This window comes from Prosopis cineraria, unplaced genomic scaffold, assembly GCF_029017545.1.
Source record: "Prosopis cineraria cultivar Desert tree isolate PC_DT_omini unplaced genomic scaffold, ASM2901754v1 PC4, whole genome shotgun sequence".
Lineage (NCBI taxonomy): Eukaryota > Viridiplantae > Streptophyta > Magnoliopsida > Fabales > Fabaceae > Prosopis > Prosopis cineraria.
Window position 1 is genome coordinate 1,856,821 of NW_026555335.1, and position 21,213 is coordinate 1,878,033.

The 21,213-nt window shown below is 34.3% G+C and overlaps 2 protein-coding genes and 1 pseudogene across 10 annotated transcripts; all 3 read right to left on the reverse strand.

Annotated features, from left to right (window-relative positions):
• Positions 1 to 1,631: 1,631 nt before the first annotated feature.
• LOC129308327 (uncharacterized) lies at positions 1,632 to 7,848 on the reverse strand (annotated as a pseudogene).
• Positions 7,849 to 9,583: 1,735 nt separating this feature from the next.
• Positions 9,584 to 13,358, reverse strand: LOC129308525 (uncharacterized). Of its 4 annotated transcripts, none has more exons than XM_054949675.1 (7): positions 12,724 to 13,358; positions 12,398 to 12,547; positions 11,754 to 11,894; positions 11,331 to 11,405; positions 11,095 to 11,205; positions 10,500 to 11,005; positions 9,584 to 10,418 (listed from the first exon to the last, which is right to left on the reverse strand). In XM_054949675.1, exons 1-7 carry the CDS (start codon positions 13,136 to 13,138, stop codon positions 9,753 to 9,755), a joined length of 2,064 nt encoding a protein of 687 aa, XP_054805650.1. In that variant the 5' UTR covers positions 13,139 to 13,358; the 3' UTR covers positions 9,584 to 9,752. The 4 variants fall into 4 exon arrangements, with proteins under 4 accessions (XP_054805650.1, XP_054805649.1, XP_054805648.1 ...); XM_054949674.1 differs by having other exon boundaries at positions 12,664 to 13,358; XM_054949673.1 differs by having other exon boundaries at positions 12,652 to 13,358.
• Positions 13,359 to 13,506: 148 nt separating this feature from the next.
• Positions 13,507 to 19,840, reverse strand: LOC129308526 (high mobility group B protein 15). Of its 6 annotated transcripts, XM_054949683.1 has the most exons (8): positions 18,935 to 19,263; positions 18,335 to 18,589; positions 17,107 to 17,185; positions 15,971 to 16,130; positions 15,803 to 15,895; positions 14,920 to 15,078; positions 14,678 to 14,778; positions 13,507 to 14,163 (listed from the first exon to the last, which is right to left on the reverse strand). In XM_054949683.1, the coding sequence occupies exons 2-8, from the start codon at positions 18,502 to 18,504 to the stop codon at positions 13,741 to 13,743; spliced, it is 1,185 nt and encodes a 394-aa protein (XP_054805658.1). In that variant the 5' UTR covers positions 18,505 to 18,589; positions 18,935 to 19,263; the 3' UTR covers positions 13,507 to 13,740. The 6 variants fall into 6 exon arrangements, with proteins under 6 accessions (XP_054805658.1, XP_054805655.1, XP_054805656.1 ...); XM_054949680.1 differs by lacking the exon at positions 18,935 to 19,263 and adding an exon at positions 19,714 to 19,840 and having other exon boundaries at positions 14,678 to 15,078; XM_054949681.1 differs by lacking the exon at positions 18,935 to 19,263 and adding an exon at positions 19,598 to 19,622 and having other exon boundaries at positions 14,678 to 15,078.
• Between the last annotated feature and the right edge of the window lie 1,373 nt (positions 19,841 to 21,213).

A 21,213-nucleotide genomic window follows, 5' to 3' on the forward strand; every position in this document is an offset into this window, starting at 1 on the left:
ACATTTTCAAAACATGCAATTTCAAAATAACAATTATTTTCAATAAAATACACACAACTAATTATACAACACACATTACAACATAAAAGTAGAGGTTACCTTTACTTATTGATGGCAAATTTCCCCTTACAAGTATGCCCTTGCTTTCATTAAGGTCAATACCATGATCTACATGTAATACAATGCTAAACATGATTGATAATTATGATTAAGGACTAATCATGCCTTAATTCTGGGGTTATATTAATTGATTTCATAACCCTAATACGGTCCCATACACTTTATCATCAAACTTAGTCATTCTCATCCTCAATACACTTCCTAAACATAAATTTGGCCTTTAATCACTCTAATCATAATTAGTTATCATCCAACTAGTCTAGGGTTTGGAATTTAAGCATCCCACTACCGTATACTAAACAATACTTATTTAACATTAAACAAGCCTTATAGTTCAAACTTAATGGTTGGACATCTTAAAAATGAAACCCTATTACTGACCATCACTTAAACTAGCTAAATGAGTAGTTTAGAAGGAAAAGAAGAGAATAAAGAGGTTGCCTCAAGTGATCGGGAGCTAGAATTCATGCATAATGATTGCCTTTTATCAAAATCTTAGCAAAGCCACTAATTTTCACCCAATAACACATCAAAACCCTTTCCTCTTTGTTTTATTTTGAACAAAAAACTTAACAAAAATTTCATGCCATATGTCATAACAAAGAATGCCATGTGCCACAGCACATGATACAAAAACAATGCACTCAACTAAGACTCAATCTATTAGACCCAATCTAGTGCAATATCTATTTTAAACCCACAACAATCCTCATACATAACCCTAAACCCAATTTAAATTATAACTAAGTGCCTAGATACTTAGTTAACCTTGATAAACCTTAATTTCAATTAATTCCACAACTTAAAGTCCTCAATTATACATATTCTCCGCAATTAAACTTCTAATAAAAATTAAGTTATTATAATAGATGTAAAGCTTGCAGAAAGTTAAATCTTGCAGTTATAGGGGATGACTTGCGAAGGCTGAAGAGGGAAGGAAGAAGATGCACAGAAATGGAGCTCTAGAACATTGAAGTTTATAAAGGGTACCAATCTTGGATGCCATCGAGGAAGGCACTGCCGATAAAGACAATTAAGGGGTATCACTTTAGACACAATAATGGTGATAGTAAGTAGAGTAGAGGTTGCTTGGTTAGAGGATAATGAAGCTAGAAAATAAAAATTTATGGGTTCCATAAATTTGGTTTGGATAAATGGAAGTTATGGCCAAATGGATGAAAGGTGGTAGATGTAACACTTTTTTTATAGTTGATGGATTTCTTTCTACCATATCAAAGTATATGATACCTAATACTACTCGAAAAATAGTTTAAGAGTAAAAATAATCATTAATCCATTGATGAAGTCATATTATTTACTAATGGAGTTGGGTCTAGTAGAGTCTTTAATAATATAACAAACTTATCATAAAAAAAGAATAATTTGATGAACCAAGATTTGAATTTTTTGTTGTTAGATTCAACCACATTTAGTGCAACAATTTTGTCTCGGACAAGATTAGTTCTAATAAGAAGACGCATGTTAATATGAGACACCTAAGTGGAATTGTACTAGATGGGAATAGAATCCTGAAACAGAAAACAAACTCAAGAAACACAAGGGAAGAAACAAAAAAAAGGGGGAAAATGAGAAAAAAGATCACAAAATTAAAGAAGAGAAAAGATAGAGATCAAAGAGAAGATCCTCTATAGCACCTGCCTTTAATAAACTTAACTTTCAAAGACACCATAATAATTGATTAAGCACTTGATTATGTCTATATTTATCACGTGATGTTAATACAAGTAGTAAGGCTCACAAGAGTTATAAACTTTAATAATAAGAATATTCTTATTGCTCAACATGTCGTAGGTTACAAGAAATGAAGGCATGCCTATTTATAGGCAAAGACAAGACTCAAAACTCTAATTAAAACCCTAAATTCAAAATTATAGATAAAATATTCAACTACATAATTTTAGGAATTGCATTTCCTTAAATTATGGGATTATAATAACCAAACTTCCTAAAATATTAAAAGCAATCCTGACTAGAATACAATAGAAAACTAAATGTAAGATTCAATCTTCTTAATTAATGAAAACAAGAAATAACAAAATAGATAGCCTTAACTCAACAATAAAGGAAATAAATTAGATGTTGAATTAATTAGGAGATCATATAGAAAGTCAAATCCTAATCAATCAATGATATTTTCAATTTCAATAAGGGATCACGCTATTAATGGTTCAAATTTTGTCAAAAACTTGCTCTTAATCCAACACCACAATATCACATAATGAATTAGAAATCTCCCTTGTTTTAATGGGTTGGACGCATAGGCTTTAGTCCTTGAAAGACTAAGCTTCTTCTAATATCTTTTGCATTACTAATGGACTCAAAATGGACTGATTTCATGATCCATGATGGCTTGGACTCAAATCAACTTATACTCTACAATCAACCCTTATTTGATTGGTTTTTATACTCCTCTTTAAAGAATATGGGCTTTTCGTTGGGTTGGGATTGTAACACATGTATTATCATCAGAGAACCTTCGTTGGATGCCTTTATGATATATTGATCTATTATCATTGAGCCTCTGTAACTTGATAGTGGATTCTTAGACACAATAAGCTTGTATTCTTAGACACAGGGACTCCTACATACACATCGCTTTTGCTCTCTATGCCGTGCTCCATGTGGTCTAACTCCTTGATCTTAGTTGGGTTATATAAAGTTTTCTGTTGACCTACTAAACTCATGTCACATGCATATAAAAAAAGGACATAGTAATCAAACATTTTTATACAATTTTAATTTTAACTAGCTTATCAATTGTCATGCCATGATATGAACTAATATTTTTATTACCATAGATCTCAGCCCATATTGAATAACCTTTATAGAATAGAATCATTAATATTAATATAGTAAAATCCTGTGATCTCCATTCTATGTTATTAAAATTATAGGGACTTCTCTCCTATTTTCAAAATATATACTTTAGTCCAAATTTTAACACCATTAGGAATATCCCATTAAAGATTATAAGATGTTTAATTTTTTTTACTTGTGATTATGTTGAAAAATTTGCAATTATTAATCTGACCTTACAATCAAATTGTATACTCTCTCTCCAAATTTAATGAACTTTAAATAATTAATTATGAAATAATTTAAAAATATTATTTGAAATTAATAAAATTTAAATAAAATAAATTTAAATTATATTAACTAATATATCTCTTACTATATTAAATACCTATTTCATTAATTTTTTCTGTATATGTATGTTTGAATTATTATTTTAGCCAACTTAAATTTTATTTTTAAAATAATTAATAAATGATAAGTTTCACATGACTAAAACTAAAATATGAATAAAAAATATGCATCAATTTTTTATTTTTTAAATAGTTTTTAGATAACCTCCATGTTTAAAGAGGGGTATTTTGATCTAATAACTGTGATTCAATGGTCAACTAGTCATTAAATAGATAAAAATAAAATTTTTAAAGTAGAAGAAAGTTTTGTGTTTTGCTAGTATTAATTATATAAGAGATTTTTATAAGTTTTTAAAATAAGAGGGAGGTATTTGTAATTAAACTAAAATAAAAAGAATATCAATGTATTTGACTTATATCAATGTAAATTTTTTTGGTCAAAATCAAAATATGTTTTGTTGGTATACTCAAGGTTGTTAAATTTGAGAGTTTAATTAAACTCGTGATGAAAATGTAAACTCAAAATATAGACTCAAATCATAAATTTATAAGAATTTATCTCTATTAATAAATAGCCTTTAAAAATTTATAATTAAATAATAATTAAAAACAAATGCACACGCGTGCGCGTACATATATCAAAATTCATAATTTTTAATATAAAATTAACAATAAAGTTCTTAAACGTAAAGTCATTCAACTTAAACAATAATAAAATATATTAATCTATATTCAATAAAATTTTTTAAATAATCTTCTATGGTCATTTCCATCATTTTTAAATTTTTCATCAACATCATTATCTCTATCTATATCACCACCGACTATGACTATTAATATTTAAATTAATATTTAAATCAATTCTAATATAATCATCAAGCTCTATCATTAGCTCTTGAGTAAAATTATTAATATTCTCAACATTTTCACTGGGTTGCAAAACCTCCTCCTTCACATTATAAATATCTTCATTTATTCTCTCTTCTATTATCCATTCATCATCTAAATAAATATTATTAAATTCATAGATATAAAATCTTCTATTCTCCTTACTCCTTAATTTTAAATTCCACATCACATATGTTAACTCATTCATCTATAACAAGCATTTTCAAAAGCAGTCTGCAAAACCCACGTGGCCCACATCTAATAAATTTTATATCAAGAAAGAAGTACCAACGCGAAACAATAGGGAAAATTAAGGAGAGGTATCTAATATTGTTAAAATTTATTATAGAAGACAATAAAAATTAAAATTAGGATGAATGACTAAGGTAATTATAATTGAGTATTATGACCTAAATATAAAATCTGTCAATAATTCCTTAAAATTAACACGAGGTACTCTTAAGAATTATTTATAATGCACAAGCACATGCGGGAACGTAGAAAATAGTTTTGAAAAAAATTTATTTTTAATTGGATTTGGTAATATTTGATTCTAATTCAATCAAAAAAATGTATTCTTATACATTAAAGTTTTTACTTGGACAAAAAATAAAATATGGAAACAGATATTAGAAAGACAATTTTTAAAATAGTATAAATTTATTTTTAAAACTTATTACTCGTAAAATATTCAATCTCAAAGTATAAATAGCTAGTAGAACATGTCTCGCATCTTGGGGTCCGTAATGTAAAATATTTTCTGCAAGTTCTTGTCAGTACAAAATATAAAACAGAACGAGTTTCAATACTGATCGCAAAGAACATTGAAAGTGCATTGTTTTCAAACCAGATAGTTTTAATCTGGATATTTTATCTTTACAGCTTTTTATTTTTATTTTTAAAAAATTATTTAAATAGATATAGAATTTAAAATAAAGGCAATCTTTTAATTGTTAGTTTTTTTAAAAAATAAATTTTTATTTAATAAATAGTCATTAAAAAACTGTAAATCTAAAACATAAAAAAAAAAAAAAAGATATGAACCATCTAGAGACTTCATTTCTAATTTTCTATAGTGAAACTGGTTCCAACATGCCAGTGACAGAATGTTCCGTGGAGTTCGTGACGCAATTTTCTCTCTTTCCCTCTCTCTATGGGATACCAAGGGTCTCATTTCGTCAGTGAAGACCTTGTAGCTCCGTTGTGGAACCTTCTTGCATATCACCATTACCAGATCCAAGTACAGAGGAAGTTGAGACAATGCGAAAATCGTCGCCAGCAAGAACGTCGCAATGTATACCGCATAAACAGCAGTTCAAAACTAGGTTGCACGATGAACAAATTCCCCACGCAGAACGATATCAACACGGCGGCGAGTGAGGTGAAGAGCGACGTCATCCCCGCCAGAAGCTTCTTGGACAGTCCCTCAGCGGAGTCCTTCTCTAGGAACCACGACGTCAGGATCGACAGGAACATAACCAGGGACATCAACGACGAGCATAGCGCCACCGTGAAGACGTTGAACAGAGGACGTCCTTGGAGGTTGGATCCTCCGGGGATGGCAGACGACGACGACGCGGTGAATGCCACAGACGCCACGGAGGCCGCTATGAGGGAGCACGATTTTGCCGTCTTCGTCAGCCACTTTCTTCCCCCTCTCACGAGCAACCCGTGTGTTCTCAAGAACAAGTGCTTCGCTGTTTCGCCGTGAACGTTGTACCGGGAGAAGAAGTTGGGTGGCACCGATTTCTTCACTCGCTGAAAATCAATCAAATTCGAAAAAATGGTTCTCAACTTGAATTTTTGAACACTGATCACAATTTATATTTAGTTAAATAATAAAAATATCTTATGCCACTTGTATTTCCTTCGCATTTGCATGGCAACACCAGGAAGACGCCAAGGTTTATGGTGGTCCTTTTAAGCAGCAGCAAGATGCAGAGCACTATTTCCATGGGAATCAACTCTCCTGAAAGCACTCTCTTTGACGAAGTCTCTCATCCTCAAGATGTTGAACACGTGAGGTTGTCCGTTTTCGATGGCCAGAAGCAGAGCGTTCTTCTTCTCTGCGTCCAGGTCCTGTACGGCCGACGAGAACGTGTCCAGTATTTTCTCTACCATTAAAAAATAATTCCAAAGGACAATATTTCCAAAGCCACTTCACCTTTCTTCTCCAACGTCCATTAAGCAAAACAAGCATGAACTAATGGAGCAAATGAGAAAATAAGCGGTAATTTTTAAGTCTAACAACTCCCACTTAGATGAGTCTTAGCTTCCAAATTTTTTTTCAAACTTGACACACTTGACCCCCTTGGATGAGAAATTCTTATGGGCTACTATTAGTATTTTATGATCCATCAATCTCTCTCCTTTCTTATATGAAGTAAGAAGAAATCAACAATGCATATTCACATTGTGGTAATTTTAGAGATCAAGAAATACTTCTAGGTCAACCCCATTCAACTATAAATATAGCACTTCAAACTTATCTTAAAAATAATTAATTTTAGAAATTATCAAGCTGTTAAATTTCTGTTCATATTACTCTTATTATACGAAAATCATTGTTCTTGATCCAATATCATTTATATCTTCATCATTTGAATATTAAAACTTCATTGTACTCATCATTACTCTTAGAGAAAGTTTCAACTGAGTAATTTACATAATCGAAATCATTGTAAAGGTGAGGGAGAAATTTTTTTCTAATTAAGAGAGATTATTCTCTTGGGAAAAGAAGCTCCCTAGTAAGTGAGTTGTTGTAAAGACTTACAAGTGCTTGAATTAAACTTGTGGTTGTACTGAGATAACAAACACCCACTTAAGCTTATGTTATAGCAAAAAAACTCAAATGTTTGCTTGGGGACTAGACATTGGATCAAGTGGTGGAGTTGAACTAGGATAAATTATAGTTTGTACTCTCTATTTTCTTAATTCTTTATATTTTCAGCAATCTTATTTAATGCTATATGTGTTTTAGTATACAGAATTAGATTTGATATATTTACATGCTCTTACTTAAACTTTCACTTAAAAATTAATTTTACACATATTGAGCTTGTGAAGATTTCTTTAACATTCTTATAAACAAAGTTTAGAATTTAAATTTAGCTAAATTTTTTTTTTACATTTAGTTTTGTTGAAAAGTATTAAAAGAACCGAATATTTTCATAAACACTCAATTCCCCTCGTGTCTAACAAATAACACATGCAAACATGAACTAACTGAAGAAATCACCATATATGGCAGAATGAGGCACTGTACCTCCATTGCTTTTCCTGAAAGCTGAGCAGTCGCCTTTGTTGTTGAGGTAACCATGAAGGCAAGAGAATGCGTCCCTCCTTCCTTCCATAATAAGCCGCCAAGAACAACGGCGTTTCGCCTTCCATGTTTTGACACAAAAGATTACTATCTGTTTCTGCAATGCTTGCGTTACCAATATCTGAAGCTGAGTGTAGAGGAGCGTTCCCTTCTGAGTTTCGCACTCTTAAAATTCTCATACGCGTGTCATCATCCTCCTTGATGCGATCAAGCAGGCTTGTCATCGAAATGGGTCTGCCCTGCATAGATCGCTATGTGGATCACCGTGTCACGCGACTTTGTGATCTTGGCCTCCAACGCTCCTGGGTTCTTCTTGTATGCCTCCCAAACTTCCCTCCATTGCCCTTTCATGGCATCATCCAACAAAACAACATCAAACTCCGTATAGAGAGCAGCTTACTTCGCTAGTCACAGCGTGCTACCATGCACGAAATTAAATGTGTATAGAAGTATGAGTGATGTTATGTTGGTTCAAGATTCTTCACAAGATAGGTCATGTTTGGTTAATATAAAAAGGAATGGAATAAATAACACAAAAATGAATTAAATCATCCTTCTTTCTTACAGTAAGTATGATAAAACTCATTAATATATATTATAAATGTGAGAATTAGCACACCTTTCAAAAATTTCATAAATTATAATTTTAAATCTCATAAACTAAATTATTTCATTTTTTTATAAATGTGGATCACTATTTCTCCTGATCATTTCATTTTTATTTTTATTTTTTTTATTCATTTCATTTTATTTCTTTTTAATAATCAAACGTGATCATAGTGTTGGATTGATAATATAGTGTTGCACGCGATTGAGAATAAATAAAGATGTAACCCTCGCAATGCTCCGATGAATATTCACAGATTCCTGCATTGTTAAATATGAAGTATTGTGGATCAAATTTACTTAGCTTAAGCATTAACAATCTGAATTATGTGCCGCAAATGATTATTGTGAATCTGTCACCACGCAAGATATATGCTCTGCTTTTTTCACGTTCGAGCGGCAAAGTTACGAGATTCCAGCATTACACTAGGAAGTAATATGGTGAATCCGACGTAGCTCACAACTAAATTAAAGGAGCAGTAAATATAAGATTATACCTTCAGGATACTCTGTTAATATTTCTAGTGTTCGATCGACCAACCAACTTTTATTTCTTCCAGGGGCAAGATTAGCATTTCGGTGGGCAGTGAGGGAGATTAATTAGATGTTCCAAAATACGTGTAGAGCACACCGAGAATGCCAAAAGATTCTTGTGTAGTTGCTAGCTAAGTAATGGGGTTAAGGAATGATTAATTACTGTTGTATCATATATAATTAATTCAGATTCTTGCTTGTAAACCCAAAATAACCAAAATTCCGTAGTTACTGCTCAATTAGCGAATGTGTATATAGCAGCCTACTAAATTTATGGCAATCTGTGATGCCCCCATGCGTCACAAAGCTTCGAAAATATTCTTGAAATGAATTACAATCTGGTCGTCGTCAGTTTCTCCCTATAATCCTCCATTCCAGCATTCTCTTGATAAACCAAAATGCAATTAATGGGAAAGCCATTCATCCAGACCATGAAAATAAATAAGAGTGAATGATATCACACACACACACACACACACACACACACACACAATCAGAGTAAAAACACACCCCAATTGGCTTCTATATAAAATCTGAGTCAAATCCATTGCTCTGTTGGTGGCACAGCATCATTAACAGCAGCAGAGATAATATTGTCATTGATCTTACACCAGATTGAATAAAATTTCACAACAGAGATCTAGTGAACTTTCATTTAAGAATGATCTCATAATTTGATTATATTGATCTAATTTAAAAATATCATCTTTTAATTTGTTATAAAACAAGTTAGTTAGTTAATCGAAAGTGATAATAAAAAGTATATGTTTAAAATAGTTGGACTATGATAGCATGTGAAAATTGTTGAAAGGCCGGGAAATTTTATTACTTACCCTGCTTCTTCAAACGTTTTATTGACCCATCTTACGATGGAGGATTATCCTGGACGATGAAGATCATGCTTCACTATTATTCTATTAATGTTACAGACATAGTAAATAGAAAATTAAAATAAAATAGCAAAGAAATCCTGATTCATTCCACAAAACAAGTGTAATTTGAATTTCCATTTTCAATAATAAACTGATGAAAAGTCAAAAGGGAACAGTACATCATTTTACTCCGCATGAAACTACGTTATTTTACAAATTATAAAAAACTCAGCTTTCATGGGTTCATGGCAATTTTTCTCTCTCTTTCCCTTTGTGGGATGTTTTGGAGGATCCTATTTCGTGAGAAAAGACCTTGTAGCTCCGTTGTGGAACCTTCCTGCATATCGCCAGCACCAGATCGAAGTAGAGGGGAAGTTGAACCAATGCGAAGAACGTCACCGGCAAGCACGTCGCAACGTATATGGGATAAACAGCGACTCTCAGACTCGCTTGCACGATGAAGAAATGCCCCGCGCAGAACGATATCAAGACGGCGGCGATTGAGGTGAAGAGCGACGACATCCCCACCAGAAGCTTCTTGGGCAGTCCCTCAGCGAAGTCCTTCTCTTGGAACCGAGACGTCAGGATCGACAGGAACATCACCAGGGACATCGCCGACGAGCACAGCGCCACCAGCGACGCCACCGTAAAGAGGTTGAACAGAGGACGTCCTTCGAGCAGAGGCACGCCGGTGTTTTGGTTGGATCCTCCGGGGATGGCCGTCGACGTGGTGAAAGCCACCGTTGCCACGAGCGCCGCCACCACGGAGCACGATTCCGCCGTCTTCGTCAGCCACTTGCTTCCCTCTTTTATCAGAAATCCGTGCGTTCTTAAGAAGACGTGCTTCGCTGTTTCGCCGTGAATGTTGTATCGAGAGAAGAAGTTCGGCGGCACCGACTCCTTGACTAGCTGAAAAATCACAATAAACACAAAACTTGAAAAAAGTATGAGAATGTATGTATGTATGTATGTATGTATGTTGTCACGAACCTTATACCACTTGTATTCCCACTGCATCTGCATGGCAGCACCAGGGACACGCCAAGGCTTATGATCCTTACAAGAAGCAGCGAGATGCAAGGCACTGTTTCCTTGAGCATCGACTTGCCTGAAAGCACTCTCTTTCACCAACTCCATATTCCTCAGAAGGCTAAACACGTGAGGCTGTCTGTTCTCTATGGCCAGAAGCACCACGTTCTTGTTCTCTGCGTCCACGTCGTGGATTGCCAGTGGGAACGTGTCCAGTATTTTCTCTACGATCTCTGTCACTCCCATCTTCGCTGCTACCAGTATTGGTGTCTCCATGATCATCCCCTTCTTCTGATCAGTCAAGTGACTCTCCATGGCCTCTCTCGCACTTTTGCTGTGATACTTGGGAGTACTTCCCGTGTTCTCATATCTGTGGAAAGAAGCGTGTCGAACTAGCTCCACCATTACTTGCTTTGCCCACACGTGTTTCTCTTTTCTTCTCTGGATTTTCCTTACCCAAGATGCTCCTGTAATTATATTTATATATATATATATATGGAGACTAAGATGCTTTCCCTTTTTAATGATATGTATCAGATTATGAAAAGAATCCTACCTACACCGAAGATGATTAGAAAAACCTTCAAAATAAGGACCAGGAATCGGATCGCCGTTTCACAATTGAGAGGGAATCGGTGGCTTCTCTCTTGCTTCCTTGCTGCTTTCTCTACATAAAACAGGAACCAGAATTAGCATCTAACAACAATAACGAATTACGACATTATGGTATAGATATAGATACACATAATGAGATGAGGTTAGCTATAATGGAGGATAAAATGCGACCAGTACTTTTGAGGTAGTCTCTGCCAGCTGAGGGATTCTCTTCATCTCTTGCAGATTTACCACTACCAGTACTGCCAGTTGCTTCATTGACGTAAGACATGAACTTAAGCTATTTATGTTGGAGATAAGCCTTGAAATAAGTTGCGCATCTAAAAGTCATAAGAAAAGTAAAGGGCACACACACACACACACAAATAAACTTGCGGCAATTTTAACCAATTAGCTTAATTAAGCTGTTATGGCGGATGAGCAGATACCAATCGAGCTTCATTCTCCTTTCAAATTCAATAAAGGATTGGATAATGTGAAGTTCACATGAGACCCAAGTGTTAAATCAAATATGATAACTGGATTCAAAAGAGAATGAGCCAAGTCCAGTTGTTGTATTTGAGAGGATGTATTATGGGTAAAAATATGTATTTGACTCACTTAATACTTTAAGTAGATTCTTCGGAGTCGTTAACATATCCATGCACGTTCTGTAGTTCTCTGGATACTCAAACTCAATTCGTTTTCTATCTGCTCTCTTTGTGCCCTCAATTTCCTCCTCCAACTCATCCACTATTAAACCTGGAAGAATAAACTTAGTCATTAGAAATTTCATTAGCCTTGAACAGTTATAATTTCATGTACATCTGACGAAAATTCAATGACATATTGGGCTTAATTATAACTGTGTTATAACTGTAGAGTTATATTCTCTATGATTTTATCATGAAACAATTATTGTTGCAGAGATTCTACTTCTAGATATAGCGTCTTGGTCTAAAGTGTATATATATATATATATATAAATAGAACCCATTTTCCTGACCATCAAAACATTAATTAATCTAGAATTTCCTAAAAATTGTGCAGGATAAACTTCCTTAGTCCAGCACAAGTGCCGTGAGCCTTCAGGAGAAAAATCTGTATACAACCTCATTAGATTACCAACAATCTTCTACAGTAAGTATGTGTGTATATGATTATGCTCGGAATATTCTTAAAGTTATTTTTTTTATATGAAAAATGAGGGATAAATAACTAAAACTACATGGGAAATCTTGAAGGAAATTAGGAGAACATCTTACAATGGTAGATGAGATTATCAAAAGTCTCCATTCTCGTGCTGCTTTTAAAGCAGTTAGGCTTCATGGCAAGGATATGGAGAGGTGACACTCCCTCTTCATTTATAGAACCCGCAAGTTCTGGGTACAAGTGAATTATTTGATATGCCAAATCTACAACAAGACACAATCAAAAGAACATATATAATTGAATAGTAATTAATCTAGCATTTGAAAAACATAACTGAAGTTCCGAATAATTCATAACATGAACTAACCAAAGAATTCACCATATATGGCAGAATGAAGGATTGTATCCCCGTTAGTTCTCCTGCAGAGTGAGTAGTCACCTTTGTTTTTGAGGTAACCAAGGAGGCAAAGAAATGCATCTTTATTACCATAATGAGCTGCCAAGAACAACGGCGTTTCGCCTTGCACGTTTCGACACGAAATAAGATCGGAATCTCTTCCTGCAATGCTGCTGCAGATTTTCAGGTTGCCAAGCTCTGCAGCCAAATGCAGAGGAGTGTTTCCCTTTGAACTTTGCATGCTCAGGATTCTTATACACTCGTCCTTTTCAATCTTATCTAGGAGGCTGGTCACAAACTCGGTCTGCCCCACATAGATTGCAATGTGTATCGCTGTTTCTTCTGACTTTGTGGTCCTGGCCACCAACGCTTTTGGGTTCCTCTTGTATGCCTCCACAGCTTCCCCCCATCGGCCCTTCATGGCATAGCTGAGCAAACATTCATCCTCAACCTCCATTGTCGTGCTTCAACGCCTAGGTAATCAAGTTATCTTCTTTTTCTCATACACTTTTATAATGGTTTTCGATGCACGGCTACAAAGTGACTGCTCCCAACACCGGTAAATTTGATGCTCTCGCCATTATAAGCAGTATAACTACTTTATTGTTGAACATCGGATGCTCTTCTCTTTTATTTTATTTTAAAGTCTGAGCAACCAACTTTTATTACTTCCAGAGCAAGATTAGCATTTCCTTGGCAATGAGGGAGATTTAGATTCCGAAATACCCAGAGCATGTCAAAAGATCCAAGGTTGGCCAATAACGAGGTTAAAGAATAAAGTATTTTCGTATGTAAACAAATCAGATTCTTGCTTGCTACACACACTTAACAAAAATCCTGCAAGACCCATTGCTTCATTAGCGAATGTCTATAGCATCATGCTAAATTTACAGCAAAATGACGCCCATATAAGCATCCAAAATATCCTTGAAAACACCAACAAAAGTTGTAACATCCTAATTCATTTTGGGCAATCTAGCCTATATTAAGCCTGAGATTTTCAGCCATCTCAAAACTAAAAAATGTTGATAAAGATTCTTTGCTCCTTTGCTCTGCTCTTTACTGCATAGCCATCATGCTTGAGCTCTCACCCATCTTTTGAGCACGATCTCCATCATCATTCCCTTCTTTATTCTGAAGCTCCATTTCTCCCCCCTTTGATAGCTTCTCTGCACCCAGATAGCTAGATTCGGCACCCACTCCTATCATTCCAGCAGACGCATCCATGCCCAAATCATGCTCTGCACCTTTATCATCTTCGTATTCACTTTCACCAGAACTGCTCTCATCTGCTGTTTGAGGAAATACTACTCCCTCAGTTTCATCCACTTTTAAGTCCGTATCCATCATATCCTTACCCGGAATTTGTTGTTGTAGCGGCACAGCATCACCCACACCCTGTCCTGTTTTCATTTTCTCCCTATAACCCTCCATTTCAGCTTGGTACCTCTCTTTATCCTTAAGAGCCTGCTCCTGATAAACCTAGAGACAAGGGAAAGCCATTCACGCAAGATGTTGAATTTTTTTTTTTGAGGGGGGGGGTGTTGGGGTGTTGATTCACATTTTAGTTCTTCAAACATACGTTATATCTCAATCTGATCCTCCAAATTTTGACATTCTAGAGTACTTTGTCTTTAATAAAGTCCTCACATCAAGCCTGACAGTGAACACCAAGGAGAGTTTATGTGGCCTAACCACAACTTGACATAACTGTTGAACGCTTAGCTATAATTGAAATCCAGAAAACAAAGGAGGAAAAAGAACAAATGAAACCAACTACCTATTCAAAAGCTTTGTTAGGTTTTGGTTGCCCAGGTAACTGTTTCTTTTTCACTTTTTGCTAGCAGGCTTAATGTGAGGACTTCATTCATAAAAGATGAAAAGGTCAAGGTTTAAAAGGAATAAATTGAGAAGTGACTGTTTCGAGGACCAAAACATCAATTTAAAAATATGAAAAACATAAATGTAGAAAGACAAAATTCAATAAATTACTTACTGCTTTCTCTGGCTCTATCAATTTGTTCCAGAGTTCACCGATTATCTTACTGATTTCTCGGTCCTTCCCATGATGATGTGGTTTCAATTTTGCATGCTGCTCTGCAAAGAAGAAATTGTATCCACTTCGATTAGGTTTGGGATGTGCAGGATCTCTTTTTTTTATCTCAGATTTCTTGCGTCGGTGTCGATGGACACCCAAAGCAGCTGGTGAGGTATTAAGGTAACTAACTGGAACACTACCATGTTGCAGCATTGTTGGCAATGCAGGGTTTTGTGGAGCCTGATATAGTACACCTTTAAGTTTCTCTGAACCCACTGTGACAGTAACAAGATACCCACTTTCGAATTTTCCATCAATCACCCCAATCACTGGAGTTCCCACAGAACAAGCTGAAGTTGCTGAAACCACAAAAAGATTATACAGTATTGCACATCCATCAACTTATTATAGCATGTTCAGAAAAATCTAAAATAAAAAAGCTGTAACTTGTAAATTTGCTAGTTAACAGAACAGAGCAAACAATAAATCCAAGCCATGACATGAGTTACTGATAGAGATTGGAAAATTATCTAGTATGAAAAACTAACAAAGTACCTTCTACAACATTTTTTTTTAAAAAAAAAAGGGTTCATGCAACATAGAAAACACTAAATGACTAGGTCAAACCATTCCAGCAACCATATCCTGAAATTATTTTCAGTCATAACATCCACATCTGATTAATATATCTACATTCCATATCATCATTTATACATACAAAAGTCTGTCCAGTTCAAGTGATTGCCGTAAATAACTTAAGTAGTTCAAAAGATGATCTATAGTGTCAAATCTCAGGGAGACAAAAGTTAAGATCAGAAAGGCATGCAAAAAGATATCACACTAGGAATGCTAGGCAGTAGATTAACATGATCTGTTGAAACCATACAAAAATATTTTGGTCTAAGATTAATCATTTGACGTAGAGATGCTGACTTCAAATGCTAAGAGTCTGCTCCACAAGGTTTAATCATTTCATCATTGTTGAAAGAGGATTAATAGATGGGCCTCACAATTTGTGTGACTAGCAACTTTTTCTTCTCCAAAGTTAGTAATCAATCTTATATTTAGATGGAAAAAGGATACCTTCAGGCAATTCAGAGGCATTAACTAGGGGATGCAAAAACTGCTGCTTTCGCGGAGCAGGAACTGGCACTTTCGATGGACTCCTCGAATCATCTGACAGAAACCAATCGTTATTCTATGCATTTAAACATGCCCTGGAATCAAGACATTTGGATTAAACGCACAGACCAGTTGTAGGAATCCATCCTGGGGTCTTAAAATAGTACATTTGTTCGTAGTGGTAAAGCAATGAAGAATAGTACTTCCGCAACACAAAAGAAGCATTTGTAGCTGTAGATGGAAATTTGAAAACAGCAGTTATTTCTTTCCATCTTCTCTCCCTTATAATCTGTGCAGCAAATTAACTAGATTATTTAGGAGTTATCACTAATTAACTGTAAACAAACAAAACCAACAATTTGCATGTATATATAGTATAATGAACAAAGTTCTCAAGTTGTATGGCATTTGCATCATGAATTGCAACTTCATTCCCATTCAATGCAACATTTGCATCATTGATTATCAAGATTTCATTACAAAAACATAAGAAATGTTAAACAAAAGGCCATGATAAACAGGTTATCTTGACTTGCAGGTACCTGATTTCATGAAGTAAAAGATTCTGTTGAATGTTGTTAGGGCTACTATGAATATACTGTTTGATTAGACAGATGAATGCTTTATCTTCTATGCAGGCACTGTGCATTTAAGATTGACTTTTTTCTCTGACCCAAAAAAAAGATTGACTTTTTTCAGCGAAATGCTTTAATACTAAAATCTGAAACCACATTTGATCATCAGGGAACCAAACTTATGTTTGATGAAGTAATTAATCATTGCACACATCTTTTTAAGAGATCCAACATTCAAGTGAGTTTTTATATTTGATGAATTATTGTTCTGACTTGATTATTATTTTTTATTGTTGATATAATGCATTGACTTATGGTTGTTGAAATTTGCTATGATCAATTAATTTTTTATCCTTATTACATAATTTTTCTAAGTTCTCAAGATCAGACGATACAAAATTTAAACAACGTAACATTTTGCATCACTTAAATAAATAAAGATTTGATATCAGTTCATAACAATTATCAATACGAACATTTATTAAAATCTGATTGGTTATAAGGGTGTTGGTTTACAAATATTATGTCTCCCTTTAGTTAGTTACTTCATTGCATTTAAAATTATATCCTTGAAGATTGATACTAAAGGCCATTGCAGTTTTAAGATTTCACAATCAGTCGCACCAATGCAAAACAAGTTACCGAAAATATTTAACACCAACAACAATAAACATTCAATCATTCACATACTTTCTCAATGCCTCCACGAGAAGTCACTTCCAAGAAAAGCCGATGCAAATCTAGTTCTCTTCCCCCCATAACGGGAATGCTGAAACAAGTTGTCAAAGGAAATAAAAGGGACTAAACATGTTGCAACAATGTTTATTCAAGTATAGTTTTGTGAGCTCTTTCAAAAAAAAAAAAAAAGGTTTTGTGAGCAATATATCTTAAAAACATATGAAGTAGAAACAGAGACAAGTTGTCAATGAAGAAAACATCAATCATTCCTGTATACATGATATTTAAATAAACATTGATTATTCCTGATACAATGTCCCAAGGCTTTGCTCGAGTAAAAGCAGAAAAACACTAATAGACAAACATATAGACATTGTCCAAACTACAATCCAAGGCAAGGAAATAAAATGGAATACCTCAGAGGAAACGAAAAGCAAAACAGAAATGAGGAAGAAGTGGGCATCCAACTTGGCAAAATTAAGGTTGACAAAAGAAATTTCAAGGAGTCAATCCAACTTGTATTTAAGGATCACTCTGAAAAATTAAGTGTTTAGGCAAATGATTGTAATCAAAATTTTCAACAGACTAGAATTGCAAAATCCATGGCCAAGTCTATACTAAAGTCAAAGAATAGCACCTTATCATTTATCAGCTTGGCTCTTTTGTCACTATTCCTTTATTCTTTCATTACATTAAACATTGAAGAAAAGACCAAAGTGCATGAAGAGACTGATAAACCAGAACTATACATAATCAAGCATTGTCTGGTAATTTTCTTCGTCTAACATTCCAAAATTTGAAACAAAATATACAAAGTATTGTCAATAGGCAATTGTGACGAAAATCCTTGAATAATTGGACAAAAGGCCAAAGTACACCAAGAAGAAAACCTTAGACCACACACTGAGCAAGGCCTTTGCAGACCCTGCAACAGCAGAGCTACTAAAAAAAATCATAATTCCTTTAACGCAAAATCGCAACATGATATTAATCCACAGAACAAGGACTTGGCAGAATGGCAGCATATTGTAATTTTCGAAATAATGACAAGGAAAAACCATACGCTTTCACAATTTCAATATAATAAATATTAAAAAGCCAAGGGCTAACACTGTTTACACAATGCATTTCCATTGAACTTCCAATCATTGATTTACTTTAAAGAACTCGAATCCTAGCTCTGTAAAGTTGTAAGGGAATTTAGCACACTGAGGATGAAAGGGGGGGGGGGCTAGCTTACAAGAACTTGGAATTCATATATTTGTGGAGCTTCTCCAAGGAATGCAAAAAGAGCCTGCGATCAGCCGCAACATCATCAAATTTTGCAAGAGGAGCAGGATACAGACAATAGTTCGAAGCTGACTCTGTCACAGGGAATTGAATATTGGGGACACCCGATGTTGATGCCATTTGGAACGACTTTCTTTAGTAACCCGACCCTTCACTTCAGTGTTCGCCAATACAAAAAGCAATAATCTTTCCAGTTGTTGTAGCGCTGCAACATTTATCCTTGCAGGAGTCAGTCGACGTAGAAAATCGAAAGAACAACAATAACAAGGACAAGACAATCATAGAGTAAGTTGATAACCAATTAACTTCAAAGAAACTCCAAGAAACGAAAAACTTAAGCAGTCAAAAGCTATGATTGACCAACATGCAGACAAAGGAAATCAAGAAAAACAAAGTATTTTGGGGCGGGGTGGTGGGGCGCTGAAAGACAAGAAAAGGAAGAAAGAAAAGAAAAGAAACTGAAAAGTACAGTAGCAGAATGTGGAAAACATGGCTCAAAAGGCCGTCAACATCACTACACGTTAGATTATCTCGGAGAACAGAAACAAACCACGAGGTTGATGAGCCACAACCACCAGGGCTGACGAAATAACTCCCAGGCAGAAGCTGGGAGATAGAAAAATAAAGACCGAGAGAAAGAAAAGAAGGAATGGCACAGCATAACTGTCAAAGCTATGAATTCCCTCCAGAGTCCCGAGGATGCAACAGTACGAAGAACCCATTAAAGCTCAAGCTTTTTGAAATAATCAGAGACTCAAAAGAAGAAACCCTTTCAGGACACGACAATAACGACACGCAAAATGTCCCTCCTTCACTTCATGCTCTGTTTAGACGGCTACGGCTATCGCCCAGACGATCTGGCACAACTATATATTCCCATATACACAGTCCTTCACTTTATATCGAATATTTCTTGTATTAACTAAAATTATATCAGCGTAAAAAAGAAATGGAGAGGTAGGGCCCATCGTCGAAGACGGAAACCTAACCTTTTCTTGAAGACCCGCTTCCTGAAATTTCAAATCAGATTTGCCCGGCCTTCCCCACTCATGGAGGACAACGATAAGAAAATATGATAAAGAAATAAAGATTTCCAACAATAGAGAGGCCAGGACTGTTCATTACTTCTAATTTTTCTTAATATTTTTACACTCACTGTAGGTTATAGATTTAAAGATTTGGATAAAAGAGAAGGAGCGTGGATAATACGTACAAACTATAAAAGAATACACCAGCCACGAAAAACCTAGAGACAGCAGCAGAAATGTGTAACCAGAAACTTTATATATTAAGGTAAAATGTACTTAAAATAAACACGACGAAGCTTACCAAGAGTGAGAGAATATTGAAATTTGAACATGCAATGATGCAAATGAAAAAAGAAATTAAACCGGAAGCTTAAGCATGGCTGTGGTTATTATGTTTCTGTCATTCTCAAATGTATTCTCATTTTAAGAGGGTATTATAAATGAATGAATGAACGGTGAAGAAGAAAATTTGACCTAGTCCCAAAAGACACTTCTCCTCGCTCCATTTTCTTTTCTCTGTCTCATTTATCAAGAATATCAAAAGGCAGTTTTTGGCAGGAGCGCCCTCAATATTTACGGAACAAAATTTATTTATTAGATATAAATGTAAATTTACATTTTCTTTCTTTTTTTTTTTAAAGGAGTGGTTGTAAAAAAGGTGGTTTGTGTGATTAGCAAATGGAACAATTACTTTTCAATGCCCGAATTTTACATGAAACAATTTTGACAAATTATAATTATACTTAAAGACTAAAGTCATTTAAAAATTTATGAAATATTTCGTTAAAAATTTATAATTTTAATTATTTTAAAAATAACCTTTTCTGTAAAAATAAAAAAAGATCATAACTTTTTTTGTTTTTAAAATTTTCAATGAAATCAGAATGAAACGGCCAGTAAAGCAGATGGATGGAAAGAAATGAACAGTCTAAAGTGATGAGATTAAGGCTCCAAACAAATAAAAAAATAGAGAATTTTATTTAAGGACCAAAGATATAACTTAATAACAAATTAAACCCAACAAAAATCTAAATTTACACTGCATACCCAAAGGACTAAATTCAGCATTAGCTTTTTTACAAGAAATGATCAAAATGTACTTCATTTATTTAAAAAAAAAGGAAAATCACTGGCCATCATTGCTAGCAGTGGCTAAAACCTCACCGACAATGGCAACCAACCGAACCACCATCAGTGATAGTTGGAAGATTATTGAGAATTAAAATTTTCAAATGCAGCTAAGTAAGTTTAAACTCATGACCTCTTAGCTCATCAAAAACTAATGACCGCCAAACCATGAAACCTCTTTAATTATGTAATGTATAAATAAATAGATGTATGTATGTAACATACATACGTACGTATGTATAAACCTAATTTATAAACCTCTTGATTATTGCAATAATTTTACCTATTAATTTTTTAGTGATAAGACACATTATTTACACACTTTATATAGTCATTGAGACCCATTTTACATGTTATATTTTCCATTTTGATGTATGTACAGTATTAAAAGTAAGAAAGTCATCTAAGAGGCCAAGTTATGCAATAAGAATATTTTCGTTCAAAATTTTGACTTTTGAAAAAATATACAAGAAAATTAGTCTCTTTTTTATGCCCATGAGAATGAATGTGAAATTAGATTTCAAAAGTTCAATTTAATTTGGAAGATATTAATTAAAAATTATAAATTAGGGTTGTTGACCTCATTAGGTTTTTGTGCATATGTATGTGTATCATGTTTTCATGTGGAGCAGCCCTTGAAATATATTTTATTATTGTTCTCCCATCTAAATAA